The sequence below is a fragment of the Meriones unguiculatus genome, chromosome 8 (assembly GCF_030254825.1).
Source record: "Meriones unguiculatus strain TT.TT164.6M chromosome 8, Bangor_MerUng_6.1, whole genome shotgun sequence".
Taxonomy (NCBI): Eukaryota; Metazoa; Chordata; class Mammalia; order Rodentia; family Muridae; genus Meriones; species Meriones unguiculatus.
The window spans coordinates 63,915,978-63,928,617 of NC_083356.1; the positions used below are offsets into that span (position 1 = coordinate 63,915,978).

The 12,640-nt window shown below is 41.7% G+C and overlaps 1 protein-coding gene across 1 annotated transcript; it reads left to right on the forward strand.

The window, feature by feature from the left end:
* The first annotated feature begins 5,389 nt into the window (after positions 1–5,389).
* On the forward strand, positions 5,390–11,918 carry Znf706 (zinc finger protein 706). Its single transcript, XM_021656150.2, has 4 exons — positions 5,390–5,636; positions 8,859–8,995; positions 10,895–11,002; positions 11,614–11,918. The coding sequence occupies exons 2-3, from the start codon at positions 8,861–8,863 to the stop codon at positions 10,988–10,990; spliced, it is 231 nt and encodes a 76-aa protein (XP_021511825.1). The 5' UTR covers positions 5,390–5,636; positions 8,859–8,860; the 3' UTR covers positions 10,991–11,002; positions 11,614–11,918.
* The last annotated feature ends 722 nt before the right edge of the window (positions 11,919–12,640 follow it).

Here is a 12,640-nt window from a genome sequence, read left to right on the forward strand (position 1 = left end):
ATAGGATTGGAGAAGAGAACTGACTCCAATTTGCCCTCTGAGCTCCACATGTATACTGTGGCATGTGTACAAACACACACATATACACATATCCCACAGCTGATCTGTGTGCACACTATCATCAGTATGTAAATGCTACTTGGTGCTGAGCCACAGGATGAGGGATAATCAAGTTGCCTTATGTAACTTTTAATCTTCCCAGTAGCTGAAACTTATTTTGCTTATTCTCAGCTTTTTCCCTTCCCAATGTCCCAATGAAATCCAAGTTATATAATCTCCCTACAAGCACATACTTATGAAATAATCAATTTCATCTTCTTGAAATTTCTTCTGCATCCAACTACCCTGACTTGTCTGCCAGTTGCCATCTTGGCCTCTTCAGCCTCCTTTTCCCTATGTCCTGAGACCTATACCCCCTTTTTTTGTTTGCTCCCATCTTCCAATAAACCTAGAAGAGATAACACAAAGAAAGGAAATACATTTCATGTCTTTCTCCATTGTTTTCTAATGTTCAATACTGCTCAAACACCATTTTTAAATTCTTTAATGAAACTAATTCATTTTCCCTTTCCAGAAATACATAGGCTATGATCTCTTTCTTCAGTGTTCTAACATGTTGTACTTTGTGTTTTTTCCCCATCTTTTGTCTCAACACTCACTCATGGGGACTTTCAGCTAACAAATCAATGTGATAGTTTTTATAATTAGATTTTTATGATCTAATTATAACATCTTCTCTGGTTATTCTGTCCTCCTTTTCTGAAATCCTTATCAATTGGATGTTGGGAGTCCTGAAGTCATTCCTTGATTGCCTCTTCCTCTCATATCGTCTATCTCTTTGTTTGTCTAAGACAGGATCTCACTATGTCACCCTGACTGGCCTGGAACTCATTCTGGGCATCTGCCTGCCTCTGTTTCCTAAGTACTGAGGTTAAGCACATACAGCACCATAGTTTCTTTGTTTTCTTATCCTTCTACTTTTTTTTTTTCAATTTTATCTTTCATCCTTTTTTTTCTAAGCCAGCACTTCTACTAGATATATATATATGGAACAACAATTAAAATGGGGTTCACTATACCCATTCTCTCTTATTCTAAAGTAGCACCAGGATTGTATTCTGACGTCTTTTTAAGACCAGTGACTCTCCAATGGTTCTCTGAAGTTTTCCTCTCCTGCAGTCTGTTTCTCTGGTTGTTTTCTTCCCTAGTTGATGTTTGGGGTCGCCATTGTCTAGTTATCCTTAGCTGTTAGATTACACAATAGAGCAAAGCTCTGGACATCTCACTGGAAGGTTTGTGCAGGGAGGTAGCACTTTTCAAATGGATTCATTGCAAACAGGTCATGTGTTGCTTTGGGTTGAGATCATTTCTAAGAAAATTCTTCCAGTCTTAACTGAAGGTGAAGACTGTCTGCCCTGAGGCTTGGCTGGGATAGGGAAGGAGAGGGGAAGGGCTTTCCGTATTGCGCTTAAACTTTCACTCAATCCCACAGTTTTCAGCTCAGTTTCATCTAGGTGTGGCATGCACACTTTCTCCTCCATGATGAACTGAGCTCTCCACCTGTGAGCCAACACAAACCTTTCCTGAAGTCACTTTGGTCAGGTGTTTTGTCACAGTAATGAGAAAAGTAACAGAACACAATACAACTGTATTATGAAGGCTTATTGCAAGACTTTCAGTTCCATCCACTGATATGTATAGCCAGCTTTCTGCCTCTGCCATACCATACTAATAACTGTAGTTTTGTAGTAAGTTTTGACATTGGGAAGTGTGTATCATTAATTTTTGTTCCTTTTTGCATTATTCTGGCTATTCTCAGCTCCAATAATTTAGATAGCGTTTTCAACATATGCAAGATGCCAGCAGGATTTTGGTAGGGACTACACTGAATCTGTAGCTCAATGTAGAGATTACTGGCTTGGGTATAACTATGTATCTTCTGAGTTACAAAGTTAAGGTGACTTTCTATTTACTAAGATCTTCAATGTCATTCAACAATGTTGTTTGGTATTTAAAAGATAAACTCTGATCCTCTTGTAAAGGCCGTTCCTAAGCTGTCCTAATAGCCCACTTTACTGCTTAAACTTTTTAATCGTGTTAAAATCAAGAGTGCCTTAGCATTACATCATAGTTCAATTAGCAGCATGTTTTAAAGTCTTACTGGACATAAACATTACTTAAGACAATGACTTCACAGAGTCAGTACACCTGACACTAATGTGAAGTGTTCACACTAATGTGAACTTGGGAAGTGGGCACCTAAACTGTCAGTAAGAACTCAGAAGAGAAGTTGCAGCTAGAACTGGAAATGCAGGGGCTGGTCTTAAGTCTGACATTCAGAGTCATAAACAAAGTCATAACAAAGTCATAAACAAAGTGAATGAGATACTTTCAAGGCTAAAAAGCATAGAGACAAGAGAATCTGGGTGGCAGTCTCAAAACAAACAAACAAACAAACCAACACAAAGAAAAAGCAAATCTCAAGCAGACATTGCTAGGGAAAGAGGAGGCAACAAAAGATCTGTTGCCATTTTTCATTGTTGTCTCTAGGGAAAGCTTTACCAAGATAGGAGCTTCTCTGTGAGCTTGTTTTGGTTGTTGTTGGTGGTAGTACTGTTTTGTTTGTTTGTTTGTTTGTTTTTTGAGACAGGATCTGACTTGTAACTCAGGCTGTCCTTGAACTCACTACATAGCCTCTCAATGTGTGGCTATCCATCCTCTTGCCTCATTCTCCTGAGTACTGGGATTACAGGTATGAGCTTCTATGCCCAGCTTGGACCTTGTCTTGTTTTCTAATAAACCCTGTGACACTTTATAAGTATCAACTTATCCACCACAGACAAACTGGAAAAAAAAAAATCCCCCAAATAATTTATCTACTGAAAATATGCTGGTTACTCACTAATTCCTTTACCCCAGGAACCCTAACATGCATACAAGCAGATCAATAAGCCTTTTCCATCTCCAGAGAAGCATTTTCATCTCATGGTAGATTTAAATAGAAAATCAGCAAGTAAGTCTTTGCATAATGTCTTAAGAGTAACTGTCTATAAGCAGAAAAGGAAAAATATTATCAGAAGTACTTGCAGCATTCAAGATGAAAACTGGAGGTATGCAAAGAATTCCTAAGCAGTTCACATCTAGCTTGCTGTCACATCCCTGTAACCAAAGCAAGACACCAGATGGTGGCAAAGCAAAGGCACCCGCCTTTCACCAACTGTCACTGCACACGAGCTCAGTCTTATCTACTGTTTTCATCCTTTCTTCTTTATTTCAAATGCCCTAAACACCACAATTATTCTTACACCATACTCCCCAGGCAACAGTGCTTCAACAAGGGAGTGAAGCAGCCTCCTTCAATGACAAAAAGCAGAGAAGACAAGAGGATCTGGGTGGGAATCTCAAAAATCATCAAGTATAAAGTGTGTGGATAACAAGGAGGCAGCAAAGGGAACATTGAGTTCACTGCTGTAAACTGATTCCCCAGGGAACATCTGTAAATATCTTCATTTTTAGTTGCCACAACTAAAAATGGGGTTCTAATGGTACCAGGCTGGTAGAAGGCAGGGCTATCACTAAACACCTAGCAATTCCTTACAAACCTAAATTGACAAAGCTGTCTTGAGACAGAGAGCTCTACCTATAGCTTTTATCAAGTTCTCAAATGAGATATGAATAAAAAACTGGCCTTGTGAATATTTCCCCTAGGCCTCGGGAGGAAGAAGACAGTCCTACTTCACAACAGAGGTCACCTGACCTGTGTGTTGCACCCTGGCCTGTTACCCCCATATTGTGGCTCCACCCAACTCCTGCAGATTTCACACGGTCCATTTCCATCGTCCATTGTCACTCGTGGCTACACAAACAGCTCTTTGTATTTCCCATCTCTAGATCCTCCAAGTATCTCATCCCACACAGCAGATTAATACAACTATAAATGTGACAACTATTAATAATTGTTACATGTTGGGTGAAGTGGTACACATCTTTAATCCCAGCACTCAGGGAGGTAGAAGCTGGTGGATCACTGTGAGTTTGAGGCCAGCCTAGTCAACAAAGCTAGTTCAGGTCAGCCAGGGCTCCACAGAGAAACCCTGTGTCAAAAAAAAAAAAAAAAAAAAAAAATTTGTTATAGCTTAAAAAAAGTTGTTATACCGTCATGATACGTCAGTTTCAATCCCTATTCTCTTTAGGCACATTCTGCTTAATATCCATTTTTCAATATATATTTTTCAGCACACTGAAGACTGGCCAAACAGTAATAAAAATGAATTTACAGACTACCATCAGCAATAGTAACAAAACTTACACAATAAACTAAATTTTCACTAAATGTAACTAAACTTAAATGTAAACTTAAAATCGAATGAAAGTACACGCCAATCACCGCCCAGCTGTTTTGCACTTAATATTGTATCCTATTCACATGCAGTATGCAGCAAGCTAACTACTCCCTGGCTACTTTAAAGAATACTGTGACAAGGGTATCATAGTCCAGGTAAAGCAGACCATCCTATTCAACCAAAAACCTCTGGGAAATTTTGAAAGGATGCAGCTGGGCATGGTGACAGTGATGCAGTTCCTTGGGGGAGGGGGGGAGAAGGGGGAAGCAGGAGTTCTAGGACAGTCTGTATTTATTTTAAAGGTCACAAACGAAGTTTAACGAATTAGATCTAACTGAGAAGCAGCATGTTAGAGGTAGACGGTCAATGAATACAAATATTTACGCCATTTCTAACCAACAGTAGATGTTCTCGTTGTTAAAATTGCAATCGCTCTTAATCAGGTTGTCTAAATCAAGTGTGGCCCAAGTATCAGCAATCCAGCAGCTAGCTGCATAGGCCAAGCAGGCCCGTTAGGATTTAACCAGATTATCAGGCTCAAGTCTCCAACGGAGTCCAAGTCCTGGGTAGGTCAAAATACCCTGAGCAGGGAACCAGTGAGAGAACAATGGCCGCGAGCCTGGCTAGATAGAGGTCATGACCGAGCAGCGGCCACGCGGGGGCCCGGGCGAGTCTTCCCTGCCGGGGCGGCTAGCGCCTCAGAGGGCGCACGGCTGGCCAGGGAAGCACGAGGGCGGCGGGACCGAGGCCAGGCCGGTGAGCGAGCGAATGAGTAAGTGGCTAGCGGGCAACTCGGCCGACCACCGCCCGCTGGCCCGAGGTCAAGCGCCGGCGAACGGCAGAGCGCAGACGCCGCACCAAGAGCTGGCGGGAAAGAGACAGGAGAGCGAGGGCACTGCAGTTCCTGTCCTAGGCCCCGCCCCTCCTCGCTTATGTAACAGGGGAGAGCTGCCATTGGTCTTTACTACCGGAAAGGAGTGGGCACGCCAGAGGGGCGGGGCGAAGCCGCCGCAGGAAGACGAGGGGCGGGGCCGCCGCGCTGAGGCGACTGGGAGTGCGGCGCGTCGTGCGCGGGCACGAGTGTCGGGCCTGCCTCCGGCTCAGGCGCTGCGGGCGCGCGCTCTGGCGGGTGTGCGCGGCGCGGGCTGTTGTGCTCCCGGCTCTGCTCGGTGCTTCTCAGTTGGTGCCGGAGGCCCCAGGCGGTGCGGGGCTCGGCCCTTCCTTCCCTGCTTGTCCTGCCCAGCTCCTCTTCGCGCTGCGCGGTCTCTTGGACGCCAGACCGGCCCGGCCCGGGTGAGCGGCGCCGCAGGACGCGGGAGCCGGGGCGGGAGGCACGCGGCGGCGGGAGGCCGGGGCGGGCGGCGGACTCCCCGCGGAGCAGGCGCGGGGCTGCGGGCCTCCAGGGCCTCGGGCGGGCCGGGCTGCAGCTGCGGGGTGGAGTGTGCCCCCGAATGAGTGTTCAGAGCTGGGGTCGGGCTGCGGAGCCGGCCTGGGCCTCTTCCTCTGGCTGATTGCTGTGTGTGAGCCCGTTTCCTGGCTCCCCAGCCTCGAGAGTAAGTTGATGCGTTTTAAGAGGCCCCTTAGGGCCAGGGCTTTACTTGTTGCCTCCGTCTCAAGCGCCTTGGTTTTCCAAAAACTCTTGCTGGTTCATAGCTCATTTGCAGCCTCCTAGGAAAGCTAAAAGTTTTATTAAAAATCAGCCGGCAACTGTTTGCAAACGGTATGTTGCCTTTCAGTTTGTCACACTTAATTAGGGAGCAGTTTATACGTAAGATTTTGTCGAAAATACAATGGGCTGGTCGAGAGCAAATCGTGAGTCCGAAAGCAGGTGGTTGGTTCGATTGCACTTCTGCTTTCAGAAAGGAAATCAGTGCCAGTGTGCTGTCAGAAGTTACGAGCCTGCCCTCATGCAGCTAGCCTGGTAGAACAGATCTCCTTTGCTTAGTGTTATGTTTTGTCTTTATTGAAGCTCATGCCTTTTTGCTACTGTTTTTGGGTGGTAAAGAAAATTGGTTAAATCTGAGGTGTTCTGTCGTGCTTTAGGAGAAGCCCTAAATGCAAAAGTTAAAAATCGTTTTTGCTTGCCTGATGACATTGTTTTTACAGTACACTACGTGAAAAGGTTATCAAAATAGCTGTTTTAACTTCTAGGTGGAAAGGAAAGTCCTGGAATTAATGATGTGCGGTTTTGTAACCCAAAAAAGCAAACAAAACCCTTAAGGACTGTCTACCAAGTAATGTCTTCACCTAAATTAGTCATATTGTATGAGTTAAGATGTATGAGACAACCTGAATATTCTAGCAGGGTTCTGATAGTAAGACAGAGGAACATTAAGAGTGTTTTCAAAACACAGGTATACATAGATTGAAGGCTCACCATCAAAAATGTACTTTTAAATATGCCATTGGAGCTGGGCATTGGGACACATGCCTTTAATCTCAACACTCAGGAGGCAGAGGCAGGTGGATCTCTGAATTCTAGGACAGCCAGAACTGCATAGTGAGACCCTTTCTCAAACAGAACAAAACAAAAACCAAAATATGCCATTGGATTTAGAATCCCTAAGACTATGGTTTAAAAACACAAGAATGAGCTCTAATTTTTGTGACAATCTGCTGATAATTTGCCTTTGGTGAAAATGGAGGTCTTATATTAGCCTAGCTTATTGAACATTCTTGTAGATAGTGAAAGACTGGATGGGCTTTTTAGGAAGGTATTAATCTTGTCCATATGTCAGACTTTGGGTTTATTGTGTAATAGTGTTGGGAGTGTGTCCAGTAAGTCTGTATTTGTTCAGTTTCCATTGGGGTGGGTGGATAGGGAGGAGCACTTGAGGGTCTCTTGACTTTAAATCTAGTAGTAGTGAAGGTTGCGGTCAGAAGAGGCCAGCCCTCTTTAGTAAAGTTCGTCTTTTAGTGATTTCAGAGTGTGAAATGTAATTACAGTGCTATTCAAAATGGCATAGGATCTGATTTTAATATACTTCAAAATCACTGGTCTCTCATAGATCCTGTGTGAACAGGTTTAATTTGTGCTGCCTCAACCAGAAGTCTGGTTTTAACAGGAAAATAAAAGTAACTCTTAAATGACAATTATTTTAACTCATTTTTGTTCACTCCAGGCCACCAGTAGTGAAGAGTAGAAGGAACCTTTCAGCTTTGTAAAAGCCCCTTATGCTAGGGCACTAATTTGTCTCACAATATGTGCAGCCTGGCCATGAGATGGCTCAGCAGATGAAGGTGCTTTCCTGTCAAGTCTGAGGATCTGAGTTGGATCCCCAGGACATACATGGTAGAAGGAAAGAATGGACTGACTCCACAAATGTTCAGTGTTTCTGAATGTACACACATAATTGGTTATTTGTGTTTCCATTCAGGAAAGAAAAACTCTTAAGAAAAAATTGGGATAGGTTTAATGAAACCTAAGTATTAAAAGGAATAATTGCTGTGCCCTTATGATTACACTTAGAGGATTAGCTGACAGCACTTAATTTTAAAAAGTTGTGCGAATTGTGAGTCATTGTAGTGAATGCTAGGAGGAGGAAATAGCCTCTGTAATCAGATGCTAAAGGAAGCCTAAACTTTGGAGTGCCAAATATTTGAGGTTTACATGCAGTAATGGGGGGGCAATTGGTATGCATATAGCTCAGTAAATTTGGGAGTCTGTTGGGGGTGGGACATGGTCTTGCTTTGTAGGTCAGGTTGACCAGAATGTGAGGACTTCCCAAGTAGGGGCTTTGCATCTCCATGCCCAGCGCTGAGCGTTGGTTTTGTTTTTTTGTTTTTAAACAAATGCACATACCTTATAATCATTACCTAGTTTAAGATACAGAACATTTCAACATTCTGTGAATTTCTTCTATCATCTCTCCCTAGTCATTGCTCTGTAAATAGCAAAGTGACCTCTTTAACTGTGGCTTTGTCTGTTTTGAACTTTCTACAATATGGTTTCTTTCTACCTAGCTTCTTTTCCTTGGCATTGAATTCTTTCTTTTTTTTTTTCCGAGATTGGGTCTCATTTTGTAGCCCTGGCTATTATGGAACTCTATGTAGAACAAGCTAATCTCAGTCTCACAGAGATCTGCCTGCCTCTGCCTCCTAAATGCTGGGATCACAGGTGTGGGCCTCCATGCCTGGCTAGAAATGATTACTTTTAAGTGCTGCCTGGCACTCCTCAGTGTGTTATCTGTTTTTACTGATGATTGAACTGTCTTCTCGTTTTAGAACAGGTACTATGAACATCCTTGTATGTACCTGGTGTACATACATTTGATTCTGTTGGACATCTATTGAGGAATGCTGGGTAATAGTGTACACAACTACCAGCCAGATTGCCACAATGGCTTTATACTTGTAATCTAGCAGCATTGTGTGTGAGTTTGAAAGTCTGTTCACATCCCTTGTTAACCATCTCTATAAAATGGATAAGCAGTCAACTCTGAGAATATTACTATATTCAAAGTGCTCTGTATTAGAATGAAGAAGTTACTCTGATGCTTAATCTTCTGTTTTTAGATATGGCTCGTGGACAGCAGAAGATTCAGTCTCAGCAGAAAAATGCCAAAAAGCAGGCTGGACAAAAGAAGAAGCAAGGACATGACCAAAAGGCTGCTGCCAAAGCTGCCTTAATATATACCTGCACAGTCTGTAGGGTAAGGGACCCTACATTTAATGCTTCCTACTAGACAGTTCTTAACCTGTGAATATGTATAGGTTAAAATTTTCCCCTCTAACAAAATGGATGGTTTATTTGAACTAGTAGTTTTAAGAGTTGTTTTCCTTTAGGAATCCATCTGTAAGTCATTGGAGAAACATTTTTCCTGTGGCCATGCACATTTCTTTAAGTGCTAGCTGGGAAAACGTGGATAAAGCAAAGTCTTGCCCCATGTGTAGAATGAAGGTGTCTTCATAGAGCTGAAAATACACTTTGGACGTTGTAAAGAAGTCATGTCGGTATATTTAGTGTACAGTGCTGCTGAATGTAATGCTGCTTATATAATTGTCTTTTTCCTCCATCTCCACCAGTCCACAGGTTGGGCACATGTGATTCCACAGTCTATTCATTGAGGGCTCTTAGTAGAGTTGGCATGTTTAAAGAATGGTTGGGGTGCTTGCCATGTGTGAGGAGGGAGACAGCTGTGTACTCCATATTTAATCCACACAGCAACCAGTGGGTTGTGCTGCTCTCATTCTCACTGTGCAGATGCACAAATGAGTTGCATAGTTTCTGCAGGTGAGCCAGCAAGTTAGAAGAGATGGGACCTGAGTCTGGGCAGTCCAGCTTTAAAGTGTAGCCTCTGTTTGTCTGTGAGGGGAAAACATAATAGGGTTGGACTGGGTAGAGACTTTTTAAGCCCTGTACTGGAATAAGATTGGTGTGGATGAGAATTGATCTTGATAAGACATGATTGCTAGACTGAAGTTAATCATCTGTTGAAGTCTTTACAAATGAAATAGAAGTTCCTAACTATGTGAAAAGTTCTCATTAAGAGAGGGAAATCTCTAAACTGTCAGTATCTTGACTGTGTTCAATAACAGTGATGATGAAATTGAATGACTGACTTTTTTGACAAGGCAAGGTAAACAATTGTTTTGTTAGGTTGGTAATAAGACATACCTTGATCTTTGTGTGCGTGTGCAAGTGCATATCTTGTGCATACATGTGGAAGTATCAGGTGTCAGTAAAGTGCTCCCCACTTTATTGTTCTGAATCAGGGTCTCTCCCGGAACCCACAGCTTACCACTTGGCTGGTCCATAAGCTGTAGGGATCCTTCTGTTTTTGTGCTGGAACTCTAGGGTTATGAAATGTGTTACTATGCCTGGCTTTTATGTGGATGCCAAAAATCCAAATCCAGATTTTGTTGTACCTCCTCAACTGTCTTCTCCCCAGCCTAAAAATGCACTTTAAAAAACTTAAAAACACACTGGGGAGGCCGAGGCAGGTGGGTCTGTGAGTTTGAGGTCAGCCTGGTCTACAAAGTGAGTTCAGGACAGACAGACTATTACACAGAGAAACCCTGTCTGAAAAACTCAAAACAAAAAACCAGTTAAAAAACAACCTTTTTATTTCCTATTTTATGTAGTAGAGTGTTTTGAATTATAAATAAATGAAGGTACTTGCCAAAGGAAGTCATTATTGTATTCTGTGTTACATGAGACTAGGTGAGCCTACAACTGAGCTGAAACATACATAGCTCTCGGGCAAAGTATGCTGTGGGCTTTAGTTTCTCTAGCATATAAAATGAGCATGATTGTAGAAGCTAAAGGTTACTGTTAAGGTTCTGTGAGAATTAAGATAACATGCTAAATGAGTAAATGCTTTCTGTTTGCTGTTAGTGACATGAAATACTTTATGTGGTGTTCCTTTTCATATGTGAAATGTTAGGGATTTCCTTTTTGTAAGATACTTTTTCATATGGCATTCTCAGTAGGAATTTAAAAGCATTTTGCAGTAATTGTCTAGCACAAGCAAGTTCAAAGTTTTTAGCAGGTTACATGTATTTTTTTCCTGCATAAACTCTGGTTCTCTTCTGCACACTTTCTAAATTAGACACAAATGCCAGACCCCAAGACCTTCAAGCAGCACTTTGAGAGCAAGCACCCTAAGACTCCACTTCCTCCAGAACTGGCTGATGTTCAGGCATAAAGTTGTTTACAGGTAATTGATCTTCCTGTTGGTTATCTCCTCAGCTATGGAATGAATTTCTGTATCTAGCAGAGACTTTGTGTCTAATTTTTATACCAAATCTTAATAATAGTGTTAGGGTTTTACTAGATTACTTTATAATTGGTAAAGCCCCTTTTCCCCAGACCCTTTCTTTTTGCATGCCTTTTGAAACACTCAGGTTTTTACAACTATAGCCAAAAATAGGGTATTCAGTGGATGCTGGCCAGGTTTGAGCCAAGAAAGACAGACTGTAAGAGAACAGTCATTTCAAATGTATGAGGGTCTTCCCTAGAACTTCAGAGTGATTAACTGACTACATGTTTATATTTACAGTCTAGACAGAGCTTCTCTGTATTAACATATAGAGCACAGCATAGGCATACTCAATAGCAACTCCCTTGAAGTTATCAGTCTAAACTTTGTGTGTGGTTGGGTTTCTGGCCCTTCTAAATAGTGGTACATATGCATGTATGCTTGAGAATTATTTCTACCTATAATATCCAGTTGACAAATCCAACAGGGACTGCCATCTTGATAGTCTTTATTTTAGATCTTTGAAGTGTTTCTCAGCCATTACTAAAGCTTTTCCTTATGTCTTACAGGTGAATTCATGGCACCTTTGACTCTTCTACTGTCTCAGACCTTAGGTAACAAACCTGCAGCTGCTTTTTTAAACAAACTGTTGATCAGCAAAAATAAAGGGGCTACAGAAACACTCATTTCTATGCTGTTCCCTTTGGGCTTCATGCAAAGACAATTCTGTGTAAATGTACAGTTGACTCTGATTTGGAAATCTGAAAAATCAGTCCATTCTTGTTATAAAATTTTTTTTACAATTGTAATTATATTGATGTTCATATTGTGTAAAATAACTCATTTAATAAAGTAGTGCTTTGATTTTACACCATCACAGGATAAATGGTTCTAAAAATTCTGTTCTAACTTTCCTTATTATTTGCCTTATTACAAAAATGAATTGATCAGCTTGTGTTGCAAGGAGCAATCCTCTTCCTTTCCCAGCTCAGTGGCAGGTTTGTTAAACTAGAGCAGACTCATTCATTAAATCGTGCACATGATTTTATTGGGAGCTGATGCAGGTTAAGGAATGGCTGATCTGCTGTGTCAGTATATCTGCAGTTACATGTCATTCCCACTTCTGATCATTTCCTGTGTTTGAACTTACATAATGCAAACTTGTTCAGTGGATTGGCTCCCTTGCCAGCTAGGAGAGCATTGTAGACGACAGATACAATTCATAAAATTGGTAGGGTTGCTCATGAGCCCTTCTGAAAGTTTGGGTCCTGAAGTATATGCCAGAATGAAACAGTCTATATGAACAAAAGTATGATGAACAGGTGTGAACTGTAAAGGCCTATGTCTTATAAATGGGTATTTTGCAAATTATTCAAATTCTTTATAATTTGAAATTGAACCATAATTTTTAAAGAGATTTTTAAGTTATTTATGAGTGGATTTTTGCATTTAACAGGAAGATTACAATGATTTGTTCCAGGTTAATTTCCCGAACATCTTTGTCTTTTAAGTATAACTGTAATGTTATAAACTTAGTGCTGGCTCCTAAAATCCAAGACTGTCTAGTCAGACTTCCACCTGAATTACCAAAGTGTT

Excerpts from the sequence above, each read along its gene's own strand:
- Znf706 (XM_021656150.2), top strand. The coding sequence starts at position 8,861 with ATGGCTCGTGGACAGCAGAAGATTCAGTCTCAGCAGAAAAATGCCAAA. Across the intron at positions 8,996-10,894 it reads ATACCTGCACAGTCTGTAGG|ACACAAATGCCAGACCCCAA; the intron begins GTAAGGGACCCT and ends TTTCTAAATTAG.